This window comes from Bos indicus, chromosome 13, assembly GCF_029378745.1.
Source record: "Bos indicus isolate NIAB-ARS_2022 breed Sahiwal x Tharparkar chromosome 13, NIAB-ARS_B.indTharparkar_mat_pri_1.0, whole genome shotgun sequence".
Classification (NCBI taxonomy): domain Eukaryota; kingdom Metazoa; phylum Chordata; class Mammalia; order Artiodactyla; family Bovidae; genus Bos; species Bos indicus.
This window is the reverse complement of record NC_091772.1, coordinates 40095964-40114326: the sequence shown is the minus strand read 5'-3', so window position 1 is coordinate 40114326 and position 18363 is coordinate 40095964. Positions and strand designations below refer to the sequence as shown.

The 18363-nt window shown below is 42.6% G+C and overlaps 1 protein-coding gene across 5 annotated transcripts in view; it reads left to right on the top strand.

Annotated features, from left to right (window-relative positions):
• The window catches only part of RALGAPA2 (Ral GTPase activating protein catalytic subunit alpha 2), a 290293-nt gene that overhangs the window by 117935 nt on the left and 153995 nt on the right, over nt 1-18363 (top strand). For all 5 annotated transcript variants that reach the window (XM_019973256.2, XM_070801052.1, XM_070801051.1 and 2 more), the window contains 4 exons: nt 538-666; nt 2356-2453; nt 7700-7790; nt 9019-9195. In XM_019973256.2, coding sequence (XP_019828815.2) covers nt 538-666; nt 2356-2453; nt 7700-7790; nt 9019-9195 — 495 coding nt within the window. The remainder of the gene's footprint in view (nt 1-537; nt 667-2355; nt 2454-7699; nt 7791-9018; nt 9196-18363) is intronic.

Below are 18363 nucleotides of genomic sequence, written 5' to 3'. Positions count from 1 at the left end.
TGGTGATGTCATTAAATAATTGCAGTATTTTACGTTGGACCGTTGTACAGTTATCTGTTAAAAGAAATGATAAAGTTAAAATTCCCGCTTTCTTTCATCTTCCTTCCGGGTGTGGTGTGTGTGTGCGAGTGCGTGCGTGTGTGTGTGTATGTGATATTCTGCTCTCTCAAGTGGAAATGCCCTGTCCCTGCATCTCCTGGCTCCCCCTCCCCTGGGCATGCCTGTCCCTAAAGCTCCTATGACTTACAGTTGTCAACCATTCTGCTTGCGCTTTCTGTTTTTTTGTTTTTTGTTTTTTTTTACTTCTTCACTTTGAATTAAAACACTTTGTAGAACTTAGAAGGCAAATGTACCCTTGGAGTGAAGTAGAACTTCTAACAAGCATAGAAAACTTTATTGTGAAAGCCACTAATCCTACTGCACAATTTTTGTGGGGAAAAAGTATCTAAAACGACATTTTGTAGAGTCAGTGAAGTAGTGAATTATTTTAAAATGTTTTGAAATCCATCCCTGTGTGTTCTGTGTTAATGCCCACAGAAGTGGAAGAATACCTGCAGCCAGAAAACACACCTGCCACCGAATCTGGGCCCCTGGGGCAGCAGCCGATGGTTCGGAGCGGCAGCAGCCCTGAGGTCACCGAGCCGCTGTGTCCTGAGCCCCCCCCAGGTATCAGCATTTTACGCACGCGAGACCCTAGCTTCTGGCTGGGGAGAGGCTGCGTGTCGTGGGGCTTTCTACTTTAATCCTAGTTCTGTTTATTTCAAGGGAATTTACTTTAGAGTTTGATTGCAAGGATGTGATTTCTTGAATCACATGAAATATTTTCACTACTTATTTTTATCTAATTATCTGAATTGTGTGTGTGTGTGTGTGTCCTTTTTTCAAGTGTAGCGTGTTTGAGGACTAAAAAGAAATCCAGAGTGGCTGGAGGAGGTGGGAGGAAGAGGATGTTCACCCCAGGCGAGGAACGGCAGCAGGTTAGGGCAGAGGCCAGGAGGAGAGGGGTCATGGGGTGAGGGATGAGAGGTGGATGGCTGACCAGACTTGTGAAGCTTATTAGCAGCATGTAGATCTGCCGAGGTTGAAAAATGATAACTTGTATTATTAGCGTTATGGGCTTCCCTGGTGGCTAAGCGGTAAAGAATCTGCCTGCAATGCAGGAGACCCAGGTTCAATCCCTGGGTGGGGAAGATCCCTTGGAGGAGGAAATGGTGACCCACTCCAGTATTCTTGCCTGGGAAATCCCATGGACAGAGGAGCCTTGCGGGCTACAGTCCATAGGGTTGCAGAGTCGGACACAACTGAGCGACTGAGCAGGCATGCACACCAACTAGCATTAATCCACACAGTTTCTCCAGCAGCTTTCAGCAGCAACCAGGGTGAAAGGTGGCAAGGCAGGTGGTTAGACCTGTGAGCTTTGACAAATGTGTTTTACAGTGAAAATGCATGTTTAAGTGTGTCTGGTGACAGTGAGCATACGTACTTAGTTTCATGAGTTAGGTAATCAACCAAGCCGTCCTGTAGGCCTGTGTCAGGGTCATGCCATCCTCGTCAAATGAGCAGGGTATAGCCCCTCTTAGAAATTCTCTCGGAAGAAAAATAATAAATATAAAATAAAGACAACTTGAGAAATGTGTTACCTGGAAGATTTTCTGTTCTCCACAAGTCTTTGTGTAAGATTGTTGTGATCTTTTTCCCTTGAATATTTGGTGGAATCCATCAGTTGCCTCGAGTTTTCTTGTCGGAAGATTTTAAAGTACTATTCAGATTTTTAAATCATTCTAAGACTTCATATTTTCCTTTTCTTGTTTTAATTTGCATAAATTTTGTGGTTTTTTTTCCCTAGGAATTTGTTCATTTATTTTTTAAAGAAGATTTATTGGCCCCAGACTACACATAGAATCTGATCTTTTTAATTAACGGTGGCAGGCTCGGTGGAGATATCCCATTCTCTGTTACAGACAGTGGTTGTCAGTTACTTCTTTCACTAGCAATGCTGAGCCACCTCATGCTCCCTTCCCCATTCCCTTCCTCCCTTCCCCAGCCTGGCTGACTCAGGCAGCTCTTGGCTGAGACCCCTTCTCCAAGGCCCCCAGACAGGCCTTATTGCTCCCCCTCCCCTCACCATGTGTAACATTAACACTCGACAGTAAAGTTCTCTGTTCATCAGAGACCAGGTCTGTGGGGCAGTCGTGATCCATAGGCTGCTCACGTGCTGGGCCCTGCACTCTTGTTTTTACATGTCTTAAAATATCTAAATTTAATCATTGCTTGTGTATAAAAATCTTTTCCCAGTTTTACCATCTGAAATATTTCTTTTGTTGATTTCCCCCTTTCCCACCCCCAACTCTCTAGGCCAAAAGCTAGAAAATGCACAGAGCGTGAGTTCTTCAGAGCCCAGACTTGCTCAGGAGAGCAAAGGACATGAGAAGAAAGAGCATGAAGGAATAACAGTAAGATCTTTTCAGAATACACACGTGTGTCATTAAAAATAAACGTACCGACCACTGGCACGATACGCACATTTACTAGTGGCCGTGACACTATCTTTTAAAGTTTTTTTCCACTTAGATGTGTTTTAGGGCCAGGTGACCTTGAGACGTTTGAAAGATTTGCTCACTTTCTATGTAAAATTATAGTCACATTACAAAAATAGAACGCAGTAAGCATGAAAACAGAATTTCGCACCTGGTCTGTATGTGCACTTTCTCTTTTTAAGGACATCCTTGCCTGTCAAGCAGATGCTCAGACTCCCTATTCCTGGTATCACTGTAGGTTGTAGCCTTCATCTGACCCGAGTTCACAGATAAATGAGATGTTATGGTTTCTTTCTTTTTAAAAAAACGTAAAATGGCATTTATAGGTTTCTTAAAACACAAATAAAAAGTTTAAAGAAGAAAATTAAAAAGTAGCCCTAACTCATTCATGCAGATAATTCCTATTTATTCATTTAAAAAAAAAAACAAAACGTAGTATCTATGAATAGAACACTCAGACATCCCAGAAAAGTACAAAATACACACAGAAAGTCACTCCCTACTCTTCCCTGCCTGGAAGATATGAGTGTTCCTCGGTTCTTTTTTAACGGGCATATACCAGCTTTATACGTACATTCCATTTGTATGTATATTCTGAGTGTGTATTTCAACAGTCAGATAAACACCCGGAGACTCACCGCCGGCACAGAAACCAGAGCATCTTCATAGCTGTTGCTGTGCCTTGTGGGCGTCGTCTTGGTCCCTCAGAGAACAGCTCTGTGCTGGCTCTGTGTCGATTGTGTCTTTGCTTTCCTTTGTAGTTTTGCTTGAAATGTATGTCCCTCTAAACAATGCATCCTTTAGTTTCCCTCATTTTTAAGCTTTATAAAGGCGGTATGATTACTTTGTTCACTCATTACCCTGTATTTACATGGTGGCACGCTGCCCTAGCTCATTGCTTTCTCTGCTGTTTGATATTCCACCGTGAGTACACCACAGTTCACTTTTCCACTCTCTTGTTAACGTTTAGCTTGTCCCCCCCCCCTCTTTTTTTTTTAATGAGAAATGAAGCTGTGCACATTCTTGTATGTGTTTCAAGATCTACCTATAAGATTTTCTCAACGGTGTTGTCTTAGAGTGGAACTGATGAGTCCCAGGGAAAAAGGACGCTCTTTTTTACAAGAGAATGTGTCTTTCTCCAGAGTGGTTGTACCACTTCTGTTTTGGCCAGCAGTGTGTAAAAAGTTTCTGTTCATCCACATTCCTGCCAACACTTACTGCTGTCAGATTTAAAATCTTGGGAGTCGAGTGGGTGAAATGGGATCTCATTTTGTTTTGCATTTCTCAAGTTGCCGATAAAGTCTTTGCTTATGTTGATTGGCCATATGTGTTTCATCTGTGGAGTGCCTACTGATGTCTTTTCCATTTTCCTGTTGATGTGTCTTTGTTATTTGTACCGATTCTTAATGTAGTCTGAATACGGATCCTGTATTGGTTACATTTCTGGTGAATTTCTTCCAATGTGTGTCTTACATTTTCACATTCTCTATGTTGTCTTTTGATGAATAGAAGCTCTTAATTTTGATATTCTTGATTATCGTTTTTTGTTATTAATTTTATGAAAATTAAAAAAAATTCATTTCTGTGTTTGCTTTTGGCTGTGCTGGATCTTTGTTGTTGTGTAGGCTTTTATCTAGTTATGGTGGGGGGTGGGGGCTACTCTGTACTTGCAGTGCACAGGCTTCTCACTGCGGTGGCTCCTCTTATTCCAGAGGACCGGTTCTAGGGCACATGGACTTAGTAATTATGGTCCATGGGCTTAGTTGCTCTGCAGCATGTTGGATCTTCCTGGTTCAGGGGTCCAACCCATTTCTTCTGCATTAGCAGGCAGATTCTTCATGACTGAGCCACCAGGGAAGCCCTGAAAAATTTAAAATATCAACTTGAAAGGGATAAGAATATTTGCCTTATGTTTATAAATGTTTCAGTTTTGTGCTCTATACATTTAACTCTTTCATCTGCCTGGAGCTGATGTTTATGGGATGGCAGTAGGGATCCAATTTCATTTTTTTCCCTACATGGATAGCCACTTATCCTGGGTCCCCTATACTGAATTCATTTTCCTTTATTGATCTGAAAATGCTACCTATCTCTCATACTCATAGATACTGCATCCCAGATGTTTGAGGCTTTGTTTTGGTGCTTCTTAAGTCATTGGTTACTTTGTCTGTCTTAATTCAGTAGTTCCACTACTTCCTCCTCACCCCCATCTAATGGAAGCTTTTTTTCCTACTATCTTCTGTCTTTTGTTGTTGCTGTTGAGAGGTCTTCTGTCCGTCCTGTTTGTTGTTCCTCACTGTTCTTAATCCTTGTCCTCCAGTTTCACTACAGAATATTTAGGCGCATTTTCTCTTGGTCTGTACAATTTGTCCTATTTTGGATATGCTATATGTGTCAGGCATCTGTGAATAATTGTTCTTCCATTGCTTCTGGAAAATTCTTGGTAATCCGTTCATCAAATATTGCCCGTTCTTTGTTCTCTCACCCTTTCCTTCTGGAGTTCTGGGTAGAAATATATTTAGACTTTCTTATTCTGTGTTCTGTATCTCTTAAGCCCTCTTTCATATTTTCCATTCTCCTTGGCTATGTGGGTGCGTTCTGGGTGATTCATCAGATCTTTCATTCAGTTCAATAATTCTCTTCTTATGCATTTATAGTCTGCTGTTTAATGGTCCCATTGAGTTTTTTTGGTTCAACAATTTTATGTTTTGCTTCTGAAAGTTCAGGTTAACACTTTTCAAGTATATCTTGTAATCTCTCATGATCTCTTATAGTTTGTGCATTTTTTTGTGATTCCCACCTTTTATTCCTTTAAACTAGTCACAGATTACAGTTCTGAATTCTTTATCTGATTATCTGAAATCCTTGAGGGGTGGGTGGGGAATCTAAATCTGATGTTTGTTGTTTCTAAGATTTGTGTTTGGTGGGTTTTTAATTTCCTTTGGTGTTTGGTAACTTTTGATTGTGAGTTCCTAGCTGGCTAATCTGAATCTGCAGAAAACCTGGATTTCTGACGTGATGAAGTTTCACAAAACAGGGAGTGCTACTTTAATTTGGGACTCTGGTTCCTTTTGCCACTGGCAGTGGTAATATTAGATTAATGCCCAAGGTAGCCCCATTTCACTGCCCTGATTTCCGTGTGCTTTGGGTGGGAGTGGGAAGAGGGGCTGGGTCCTTTGAAGGTTTGTTTTACTTCCTGTGAGCCCCAGATTTTTATGTAGGTTCTATAGTTGGAGGATATTTCATCTTCCAGAGAGTCAGAAGCAGAAGAGCCTATAATCTGCTTTTCAATTAAGGAGATAGCCTGTGTATATTCCATTATCATATTAGAAATATATGCTTCCCAGGTGGCTCAGTGATAAAGAATCTGCCTACAATGCAGTAGACACAGATTCAGTTCCTGGGTCAGGAAGATCCCTGGAGAAGGGTATGGCAACCCTCTCCAGTATTCTCGCCTGGGAAATCCTATGGATAGAGGAGCCTGGTGGGCAACAGTCCATGGGGTTACAAAAGAGTCAGACACAACTGAGCAACTAAACAACAACAATAATATTAGGTACATATCATCCTTCTTTAAAGCTGAGTAGCATTTTTTTACATACTGTTAATCTTCTAAATATTTCATTCATGACCTACTTATGTGTTTTAGCTTAATGATTATTCTGTCCTTTAATTTTACATCTTAGTCCCTCCTTTTCATGTGTTTGCTTATTTAGTATTCATTCCTTTAGTTGGCTTATTGAATCCTGTGATTTTTGTACACTCTAAGCTGGAGAGCCTTAAATATACTATCTTCATTTCTGGCTCTATTCTCCATCTTGCCAGTCATGGATTTTTGTTGCACACTTATGGTACATTCTCTTTAGATATTCAGCCCAAAAATGGATATTAAAATATCAGAAACTTTCTCAAATTCCTCCGTCCATTGTCCATCCATCTGCCTTTCCTCCCTACCTCCCTTCCTTCTTTTGTCACCGTCTTTCTCATGGTCCCCTAGATTCATATCCTTATGTAATTTAAGTTCCATTCCCATGGACAACACTTATATAAGCTCTTATCTGTCATTCTGCAGCATTTTTAAAATTTGTCTTTTCTTCTCCTTTTCTATCATCAAAAGCCTTATTTGCTCATTCCTGAATTACCATCATAATTCCATAGCAACTTTCTTCTTAACTCTATTCCACAGATAGTAAGTCAACTTAACCATTTTGATTATGTTTTTAATCACAATCAGCTACTGTCTGGAACATATGGTTGCTCATTTTGTCAATACTGGGTTGAAATTCCTAAGCCTGATGTTGGAGGCGCCCTGGCAGGTGTGCTGCTTGTAGAAGGTGGTCATGTTTCCTTCTTAGCGTTTCCCTCTCCACCTGACTGCCCTGCATGGCCTGCTGTAATCGGCTTCTTTTCCTGCACGTAGAACTTGCTGATTTCTCAGTGCTTCCTGCCCTGAGCCCCTTCCTGCCTACTCTCTACCACCTCATGTCTGTAGCCTTGTTGAGCAGCTCTCCTGTCACTGTGAGCTGATCAAGGTAACACTTTCTTCTGCATACCTTTTAGAGAGAGTTGACTTGCATATTTTGCTAATGTACATTGTGATCATTTTGTGTAATTTGTGTATGTTTTGTCTTCCCACACCGGTTATGTAAAATGTAGGGTGCAGATTGCCTCCCAGTGTTCTAGTCCCATATTTAACCCATGGTCCAGTGCTGAGCAGTGCTCAGGGAAGCCTGCTGCACCTGTAACAAGGGAGGCATTGAATGGGTCTGGGTGGGGTTTACGCCCTCCCTGCCAACATGCTGGTGACTTATACCTCCTGGAGGATGATATCCATTATGCATGTGTACCCTAGCAGAGGTACAAATAGAACCTCAACATAAATGATTTCCATGTAACTTAGCATCCCTCCTCCATAGACCATGTTAATTGGATGCCAACTGATAAAGCAGAAGCCTTAAATTTCAGATCTTGGGTAATTTATAACTTGGTCACAGTAATTAGTGAACCCATATCCTTCCAGTGAAGAACGTCATTCAGTTTTTTGTTACTATTCTTACTGTTTGTTTGTTTCTTTTTCTTTAGACATATGGACTAGAAACTTAACAGTCTTGTAAAAATTAAAACTTTTCTGTAACCAGCGCAATCTTTCTTTCTGTCTGAAGATCTTAGTTCGAAGAAGCAGCAGCCCCATTGAACTGGATTTGAAAGATGACTCACAGCAGATGCAAGGAAAATGTAGGGAGAGACAGAAGAGTAAGTACCAGGAGATGTGGTCTGTGTTCCTCCAGCTTCAACATGGATAGACTTTGCTTCCTTTTGACCTTCTAACTCAAATGATATCATCTGAAGACACGATGTTGCGATACGGGACATTTTTATTCCTGGAATCCCAGGATAGATGGGTGGTTAGTACCAGTCAAACATTAAACATTACCCAGTTACCTTCGAGAATTATCTTTCCAGCCCTGGGTCTCCAGGTGAAAAGCACAATGAAGGCTGATGGCTGGTGAGGAGACAGGCCCAGAAGGAAGAATGGTCTTCCTTTTGGACATTCCCCCAGGTTCGGAACACAAAGCTTCTGCAGTACCTTAACATCAGTGGTATAAGTATTTAAAATTTGACTGGGATGCTGAGATGTACCATTAGGTACTGTAATATGCGGCCCTAATACTCTGCTTCCCTGAGGTCCTCTGTCATGCCCCCTCCTTCTTGGTCATTCCTGGTGGAGGGCAGAGCAGGAACTCTCAGGCTCCACCTTCTGGAGTCCTGGGACAGGCGAAGTGAGGGACCTCGCAGGTGACTGGGGCAGTTGTCAGTTCTCTGCATGTGAATACCTGATGGTAGATTACAAGCAGCAGGGCTGGGGGACTGTCAGTGGCTGACACAAAGGGCAGCCAGGAGGGCTACAGGCAGAGAGGGTGGGCACCCCGAGTCTGTGTGCACCAGACAGGGGACTTAAGGGGCAGGCCGATAGAAGCGGTTCTGTGTCAGACTGAATAGCCAGGTGGGGCTTCATAGCCTTTGACAGCATCACGGTACCATGACATCGGAGCATTTCAGTGCTTAGTGGAGGAGATTCTCTATTGGTGGGATGCCTCATCCCCCAGTGATCCTAGGTGACTCGCCTAGGTTCATGTCTAGACATAGATTCTTCAGCCTGGAAGCATGAACCTGCCTTTGTAGTGGGATCAATTCCCATCCACCTCCTCCAGCCACCTCTGTTTTGTAGTTGAGTAAGTCAGGGTACAAGGTGTGAGGATGTGCTCTTGTGGGTACCAGGGGAACTCAGTTAAGACCTGTGAAGAGTCGGAGCCCATAAAGAGAACTCACATCCACACATGGGAGCTGTGTGTCGTTGACCAGGGGCCCCACGCAGGCCCCTGTCCCCAGGGGCAGCTGCTTAGGTCCTTGTGTGCCGGGACCATGGACATGCTCGTGCCCTGCCCTTGGCCATCTTGGGCTGTGTCTTCCGTCATTCCAGGTGACAGTGTGAGCAGTGACCCCACTCTGGGCTGCAGCACTGAGGCAGAGCTGTCCCTGAGCCACTGGCAGACCTGCGAGGAAGACCCAGATCTGAGCCCGCCTGCAGATACTGTGACCGACGCTGACGCCCGCCACTGGTTACAGCTCCGGCCCACGGATGCTTCAAACCTAACAGGTAAGCGCATCCTTAAGACGAGGCAGCGGCATTCACAGGGTTTCCCAGGTGTGAGGACGCTAGGGCATCCTTTGGCACAGTGATGATGGGGGCTGCCCCCTCCCACATGGGCGTGCCCACCCCAGTCCCCCCACCCACACTGGTCATAATCAGCGGCGGAGTCTCGGTGTCCTGTGTGCAGAGGGTTCTGAAACAGTGGAAGAACGGGGAGGAAGCCCATCGTGCCCACACTCGCTGTCCAACACGGGAGGAGGTGGCTGATATTTAGGCCAATGCTTTGCCATTCCTGACCAGATTTGCTTTACTCTGAAAACAGAGAAAAGTGATTTCTCCAACTTACATGTGCCACAAATCCAAGAGAAGTTAAAGAATTTGAATACTTACCTATTGCTGCTTTCTTTAACTTTGGTGTGGAATCTTTGATGCATGCAAGATAAGTTGTGATACATGTTATGGACCGGTGAGCCTGCCCCGAGCGTAAGAAGTAGAATAGCTCCCCCACCAGTGAGACCCCCCAACAGGGGGGCCCCCTTCTCAAGTCCTTTCCTTCTCTTGTCATCTCATGTGAATACTGTGACCCTGTCCACAGTGGTTTTTTTTAAATTAAATAATTTATTTTTTGCAATTATTTAAGTTTTCTTGGGGTTTTTAATAACCATTCCCACTTCTTTATAAAGTGTTAACCACAGTATCTGTCTATTCAAACAACATATCATTTGATTTTGGTTTTAAGCTTTTTAAAAATGTCGTCATATTCTGTATTTTTTTTTTTTTTTTGCAACATTTTTCCCTTGAGTATTCGTAGTTCTAAGATTCATGAATAGGTTATAGAGCCGAACTTTCTGGGATGGCATCCAGGCTCTGCCAAGGAGTTGCTGGGTGGCTTTGAGCCAGGTGGCTTTGACAGAGAGCTGGCTTTGGGCTCTCTGTCCTTCAGTTTCTCTTTACAGTAAAGTGGGGATACTAATAGTCCATGTTATAGAGTTGTTGGAGGAATCAGTGAGTGAGCCTCTACGTCAAGCGCATAGAGCAGATTTAGCTCTTCATATGCACGCACACACGCATGCACGCCCACGCATACACGCATATCGTGTGACCCTGGGAAAGTGAGCCTCTTTCACTTCAGGTTCAGTTCCCTGGCCTGTCACACAGAGGGCACCAAGAGAAGCTGGGTTTTTGTTTTGCTTGGTTTTGGTGAGAAATTGCTGGGAGAGGCCAGTGTTCTGAGGAGCTCAGCATGGGAGGTGCCCACCACGGCCACATCCCTCCTGGCCCACCACGTTCCCAGGTCCATAGACATCCTTGATGAGAACCGCAACAACGAACCACAAAGCGCGTGTTGAGTAAAAAGTGGTATTAAACCACTAAAAATCATTTTAAAATTAGAAGTAAAGGCTAAACTTTTAACTTAGCCTTTTTTTTTTTTAACTAAGCAAATTGGTTTTCATAAATTACAGTATACATTTTAACCAGTCTCTGTGTTTGGGGAAATTTCTAATAAAGTAGCATAACACCTTCATAAAATTTACATAGAAAAATGGTGTTAGATAAAAATCTTTTATCTATGAGATAGAGAAGACCAAGAAGAATGATCTTAATGTGCACTTAATGTTTATCTTAATTAAGACTGGAAAAACAAACCAGTTAACTGTAACAACTGTGAACAACGCATTGCCTTATAATGCTGTATGTGCCATTCTCAACAGATAGTGGACATTTTTGGTCTAAATGTTCACCTCTGCCCATGAAAGAAGCCTTGTAAAGTCAATGAGAAAACAGTTGGCAAAACCAATGTGCTTACTTTTATAACTTATTGGGTAGTAATTGGTGCTTCTCAAATTTGTGATTCTTTCATTATAGAAATGATGAAAATCATTTCTATAATATATATAATGATAATTTCTATAATACATATAATACAAAATCATTATATATAGAAAATAAATATAATAATTGTGAATAATAATATCATAAATTTACAAAGGTTTTAACAGTTTACAAAGAACTTTCAGACATCCTCTTTGATTTTTATGGTAAGCAGGTCAGGTTATACAAATTCTGTTTGAGGGGTGGAGAAGCTGAGACCCAGAGAAATCATGTCATCTCACTGGAAAGTAGGCCCCTGCATTGGAACTGGCTTCCAGAATGTTTTGACTCCATTTGCAAAGTTAGGCCCACTCCTTTCTTCTACGCTGCTGTTCAAATTACAACTGCCAACCCCATTCAAACTATTTGAGAATTATCGATACACTTATGGAATCAGTGGTTTCTTTGGGTCCAATATTCAGATTATCCAAGGGGAATCATCATCATGGTACTGCCGAAGACTTTAGTACATTTTCAGTAAGCTGAATTTGCCTAAACAAGGACCAGCTTTAATTACTTTTATTGAAGAGAGAGAAAATTGGGTGATTACCTCTTTTGTCTGCCTTCTGGAAGGCTTAGCTCTGATCCCATCTCAGAGTGTGCCTGGTACGCTCGGTCTAATACACTTGTGTGAGGTAATTTCATATGATGCTCTCTCTGCTGTGATTAACTCCTCCAGATACTCAGCTCTTCTTTGAAATCCTAATATTGAGAATCAGTACACTCAGTTCAATAGTTCATCTTGTCATGTGTGAAAAGGACAAACTGTAATATGATAAGGTTTATGGATTATCACCGTTCTGAATTTAACTTTCTGTTCTTAGGAGAAAAACTTCTTTGTTAAATGAACAAAGCAAACTCATGTTACCCTGATCTCTAGGACATGCAAAGCGAGCAATCCAACAATTTGAATGTATCTCCATTTCTCACTGAATAATCCTACCAGTTATTAAATGCTTGGAATAATAAACTGCCTCTAAAATCTTAAATTCCTTTATCATTGGCCAGCTAGCAGTTTAGTTTTGTATTTGCTTTCTTATTTAAATCATTTCATGCTTTCTGGAAATGACAGTTAAATTTATAGTGGACTGCTTCAAAACGTGTCTGGGATTTGTATGGCAAGATATGGAGACATGGAGGTGACTGTCATGAGGAAGAAGATTTTAGAAATAGGCACGGGGACTTCCCTGGTGGTCCAGGGTTTAAGAGTCTGCCTTGCAATGCGGGGGACACAGGTTCGATCCTTGACCTGGGATGATCCCACATGTTGCAGGGCAACTAAGTCTGTGTGCCACAACTACTGAGCCTGTGCTCTGCAACAGTGAGAAGCCGCTGCGATGAGAAGTCTTGTGCACCACAACTAGAGAGGAGCCCCCACTGTGGCTTAACTAGAAAATTTTCATTGTTCCCAATGAAGATCCAGCGCAGCCAAAAATAAATAAGAAATTTTTGAAAAAAGAAATATGGACACAGCATGCCCCATAGGAGGGCACATGGGGGTCGGTCGCCTAGGTTGGTGGGTAAGTAGGAAGAGAGGAAAACATGGGCAACGTCTTTTATCGCCATTTGCACAGGGAAGGGAGGGCAGGGCGGACTAAGCAGACTGGGGGTCAGTTGGTTCAGATCATTTCAGCCGAGTCTGAAGCACAGACACTGGCCCAGGCTGCCAGGTGCCAGACCCTGGAGTGATGAGGGTACCGGGGCATCCCCTTGTTGGTGAGAGCTAGACAGAGGAAGGTGGTCAGGATGCTTGGTTTGGGATTGTGAGGTTTACAGGTGAATGACATACTCCCTGGTGAGTTGTTTGTCATCTCTAGGAATTGTCAGCCCTGGAAGTGGCAGCCCCTCCTGGCCAGGGAAGCCCCAGATGCCAGAGTATCAAGAATCCAAAAATAAGAAAGTAGAATTGACTCACATGTAAGTTTTGTTCAGTTGAGCTTATGATTTTCAAGAAGTGGGTATTTATAACTCTATAGAAAAGCTATGACAAACCTAGACAGCGTATTAAAAAGCAGAGATATTACTTTGCCGACAAAGGTCAGTATAATCAAAGCTATGGTTTTTCCAGTGGTCATGTACAAATGTGAGAGTTGGACCATAAAGAAGGCTGAGTGCCGAAGAATTGATGCTTTTGAACTGTGGTCTTGGAGAAGACTCTTGAGAGTCCCTTGGACAGCAAGGAGATTTAACCAGTCCATCCTAAAGGAAATCAGTCCTGAATATTCATTGGAAGGACTGATATTGAAGCTGAAGCTCCAATACTTTGGCCATCTGATGTGAAGAGCCAACTCATTGGAAAAGACCCTGATGTTGGGAAAGATTGAGGGCAGGAGGAGAAGGGGACGACAGAGGATGAGATGGTTGGATGGCATCACCAACTCAATGGACATGAGTTTGAACAAACTCCAGGACCTGGTGAAGGACAGGGAGGCCTGGCATGCTGTAGTCCATGGGGTCGCAGAGTCAGACACGACTGAATGAGTGAACAACAATAGCTAAGTATTGATATTGCTGCTGACCTCATCTCTTATTTAGCAAATAAGCTTATAGTCTAGAAATACTGCTTTTGATGCTATAAGAAATAAAAAGATTACTAAGCCATAGGCACAACCAACTGAAGAACTTACTGAGAGGACAGAAAAAATAAGACATTTATCCTGATAAGGACAAATAATGGGATAAGTGTGATGAGACTTATTTAAAGAGAGTTTTAATCACAGAGATAGACATATGGACTAAAAGAATGGAATATAAAACATATACTGGATACATAAGGACATGGAGTCGTGGTACATGAAAGAGGTAGCCTTCCAGATCTGACAAGAGAAGGATGGGCTGCCCAGTCAAGCACGCAGAGCATTTAGCCAGTGGGCAGAAAAGGGGGCAGGATCCCTACCTCACACCCTGCCTGCAGCTGAGTTCCAATGGATAAGTAACTCAAATGTAAAAAGGAAAATTTAAAACTTTTGAAAGAAAATATTTTCTAAAAATCTTAAGACCTTGGGGGAGGGAAGACTTTCTTAAAATGAGATGAAACAAATGACTGATCATAAGAAGGTGCTGTCATTAATTCAACTCCAGCATAAATAAAACTTTCTTTTCGTTGTCAGAGAGACTTTTAAGAACTGAGAGTTAGCAGAACCTTGAAGGTTAAGGGCCAGCTTCGCTGCCTCTTCTTTTCCAGGTACCTATTAGATTGAAGATACATTTTTTTTTTTTTAACATTTTTGGCTGCTCTGGGTCTTCATTGCTGCTCTCAGGCATTCTCTAGTTGCAGCGAGTGAGGGCTACTCTTCGTTGGAGTGTGCAGGTTTCTCATTGCAGTGGCTTCTCTCGTTCTGGAGCACAAGGTCTAGAGTGCAGGCTCAGTAGTTATGGCCCACAGGCTTAGTTGTCCTTGCGCACCTGGGATCCTCCCAGACCAGGAATTGAACCTGTGTCTCCTGCATTAGCAGGAGGATTCTCAAGCGCTGGAAGTCTAGTGCTACATCTTAAGATTCAGTTAGAAGTTTTCAACACTTCACTTTAGTGGAGGAAGGGTCAGTCGTGTTGCCCCGCTTCAGGGATGGGATTGCCATTGGCGATTGGTTGTTCACAGCTGGTTTTTGACTCCAGGACAGTGCATGACAGGAGAGGATCAGTCAGTAAGTACTTCAGTTAGGGGAAGAATCAGCTTTCAGCTGCAGGCTCTTGTTTGATTTAGCTAAAAACAACACATTTTAACCTTTTTTTGATAGTAAAAAATATGTATGATTGAGTTTCAAAATCTCTGTTAGTATATTTATCCCAGCCCTACCTCTCAATGTTGTTACTGAAATCCTTTGACCACTTCTGCTTTGAATTATAGCTTCTGCTTTTAATTATCCCTGTTACCTGCCACCAAAACTGTTTTTGCATGAATGGTTTGTCAGCATCTGTCACTGCACACATTTTTGGAATCTCCACCAGGCTTTGATCTGTTTTGAAAGTGTCAAATGTTCTAAAGAAAAATCATGATGATAAGTACCAAGAGATTGGTTGCTCACCTTGGAGATCTTTAAGTGAATGTTACATGTCTGGGAAGCAGATGAGAAAGGCCACCGTGATGGTCAACAGAGTGCCAACCTGCTGTTTCTCCACTTAAAAAAAATTATTTATGTATTTGGCTGTGCCAGGTCTTAGTTGTGGCATGCGGGATCTAGTTCCCTGACTAGGGATTGAACCTGGGCTCCCTGCATTGGGAGCATGGAGTCCTAGCCACTGGACCACCAGGAAAGTCCCCTGTTTCTCCACTTTTTAATCATCAAAGTCTAGGCCTAATTTTTCTGGTCCCAGAATTAAGGTGTTTCAATTGAGCTTTTGGCTTTGTGCCTTTTCAACTGAAATGGGAAAATCATTTTCAAAGCACTGGCCATGCTTCATCTATACTCCACCAAACCTACACAAAATTGCTGCCATGTGAAGTCGTCATTTGTTTGGCTGCCTTATTTTACCAATCACCAAGACTTATTTCATGACTAAAATCCTTTGTACATTTGCTAAGTTCTAAACTTCAGGTTGCTCCTATATGTGAGCATTGTGTATTGTGCCTGTATGTGTTTGGGGAAAGATGATATAATTTTGTTTGCAAGACTTCCTACTTTAATAAAAAATATTTAATGTCTCTGAAACATTTAGTAAGTATGAAATAAAAAGGTGCTCTTAGGCTAGCATACTGGAGAAGGCAATGGAACCCCACTCCAGTACTCTTGCCTGGAAAATCCCATGGATGGAGGAGCCTGGTGGGCTGCAGTCCATGGGGTCACTAAGAGTCGGACATGACTGAGCGACTTCACTTTCTCTTTTCACTTTCATGCACTGGAGAAGGAAATGGCAACCCACTCCAGTGTTCTTGCCTGGAGAATCCCAGGGACAGAGGAGCCTGGTGGGCTGCCGTCTATGGAGTCCCACAGAGTTGGACATGACAGAAGCGACTTAGCAGCAGCAGCAGCAGGCTAGCATACTAGCTTGCTCATGAAAAAGAAAATGAACTGTTTGGTATTTTTAAGGTGAACGTGAAATTTTCAGAAATCTCTCAAATCCCAATTTTTAATTAAGCGCCGCTTCACTGAGGAACCATCTACATGTGAAATGTCAGCATCTGTTCTGTTGCTTATGCCACAAGTGGAATCATTTTGGGCAAAAACATTTCAACTCATTAAAAATTTTTTTTCACGGTAATGTTGAACATGCAGTCATTTCAAATACCTCGAAAAGACTCCCTGTATTTTTATAATGTGATGGAGGATGTTACCTAGAATTTTATCACTGAGGAATAAATTTTTGGTGCAGAAGGGGGATCTTTCCACAAGAGAGAATAATCGTTGGCAGGTTGCAGGGAGATGCAGGTGGTAAGGTATCTGACCTCTGTTTACTTGGAGCCATCACTCAAGGGAAATCCTGGCATGACTGGAAGGCTGAAGGCTGATCTCCACCTCAGATGGCTGCATTGTGGGGGTGATGCTTGGGGATGGAGCAAAAGTCTAAGTCGTCAAATCTCCTGACTCTTTTTTAACCCCTTAGGGGGTTAAAGACTCATCGCTTTCTTCATGAGAAAACTATATGCCATATGATGCTGTTTGTTCACTTGGGAGCTTAGGTTTATTTGTAAGGTTCGTTGAAGCTTCACCAGACCTTCTCAGACCGACAGATGCTTGATACCGTGCTCATTTGACAGACTAAACATCAGGAGGATGAGCCTGAGGTTTTGTAAAAGTCAACCTGAGAGTCCAGAAGGTCCACAATTTGGCTTTTGCTATCTATACAGGCGCAGTGTGTGGGATTCAAGCACGGATTATATGTGTCTCTTCAGTTCAGTTCAGTCGCTCAGTCGTGTCCAACTCTTTGCGACCCCATGAACCACAGCACGCCAGGCCTCCCTTTCCATCACCAACTCCCGGAGTCCAGCCAAACCCATGTCCATCAAGTCAGTGATGCCATCCAACCATCTCATCTTCTGTTGTCCCCTTCTCCTCCTGCCCTCAATCTTTCCCAGCATCAGGGTCTTTTCCAATGACTCAGCTCTTCGCATCAGGTGGCCAAAGTATTGGAGTTTCAGCTTCAACATCAGTCCTTCCAGTGAACACCCAGGGCTGATCTCCTTTAGGATGGACTGGTTGAATCTCCTTGCTGTCCAAGGGACTCTCAAGAGTCTTCTCCAACACCACAGTTCAAAAGCATCAATTCTTTGGCACTCAGCTTTCTTCACAGTCCAACTCTCACATCCATACATGACCACTGGAAAAACCATAGTCTTGACTAGATGGACCTTTGTTGGCAAAGTAATGTCTCTGCTTTTGAATATGCTGTCTAGGTTGGTCATAACTTTCCTTCCAAGGAGTAAGCGTCTTTTAATTTCATGGCTGCAGTCACCATCTGCAGTGATTTTGGAGCCCAGAAAAATAAAGTCAGCCACTGTTTCTACTGTTTCCCCATCTATTTCCCATGAAGTGATGGGATTGGATGCCATGATCTTCGTTTTCTGAATGTTGAGTTTTAAGCCAACTTTTTCACTCTCCTCTTTCACTTTCATCAAGAGGCTCTTTAGTTCTTCTTCACTTTATGCCATAAGGGTGGTATCATCTGCATATCTGAGGTTATTGATATTTCTCCCAGCAATCTTGATTCCAGCTTATGCTTCTTCCAGCCCAGCATTTCTCATGATATACTCTGCATAGAAGTTAAATAAGCAGGGTGACAATATACAGCCTTGATGTACTCCTTTTCCTATTTGGGACCAGTCTGTTGTTCCATGTCCAGTTCTAACTGTTGCTTCCTGACCTGCATACAGGTTTCTCAAGAGGCAGGTCAGGTGGTCTGGTTTTCCCATCTCTTGAAGAATTTTCCACAGTTTATTGTGATCCACACAATCAAAGGCTTTGGCATAGTCAATAAGGCAGAAATAGATGTTTTTCTGGAACTCTCTTGCTTTTTCCATGATCCAGCAAATGTTGGCAATTTGATCTCTGGTTCCTCTGTCTTTTCTAAAACCAGCTTGAACATCTGGAAGTTCACGGTTCACGTATTGCTGAAGCCTGGCTTGGAGTATTTTAAGCATTACTTTACTAGCGTGTGAGATGAGTGCAATTGTGCCATAGTTTGAGCATTCTTTGGCATTGCCTTTCTTAGGGATTGGGATGAAAACTGACCTTTTCCAGTCCTGTGGCCACTGCTGAGTTTTCCAAATTTGCTGGCATATTGAGTGCAGCACTTTCACAGCATCATCTTTCAGGATTTGAAATAGCTCAACTGGAATTCCATCACCTCTACTAGCTTTGTTCGTAG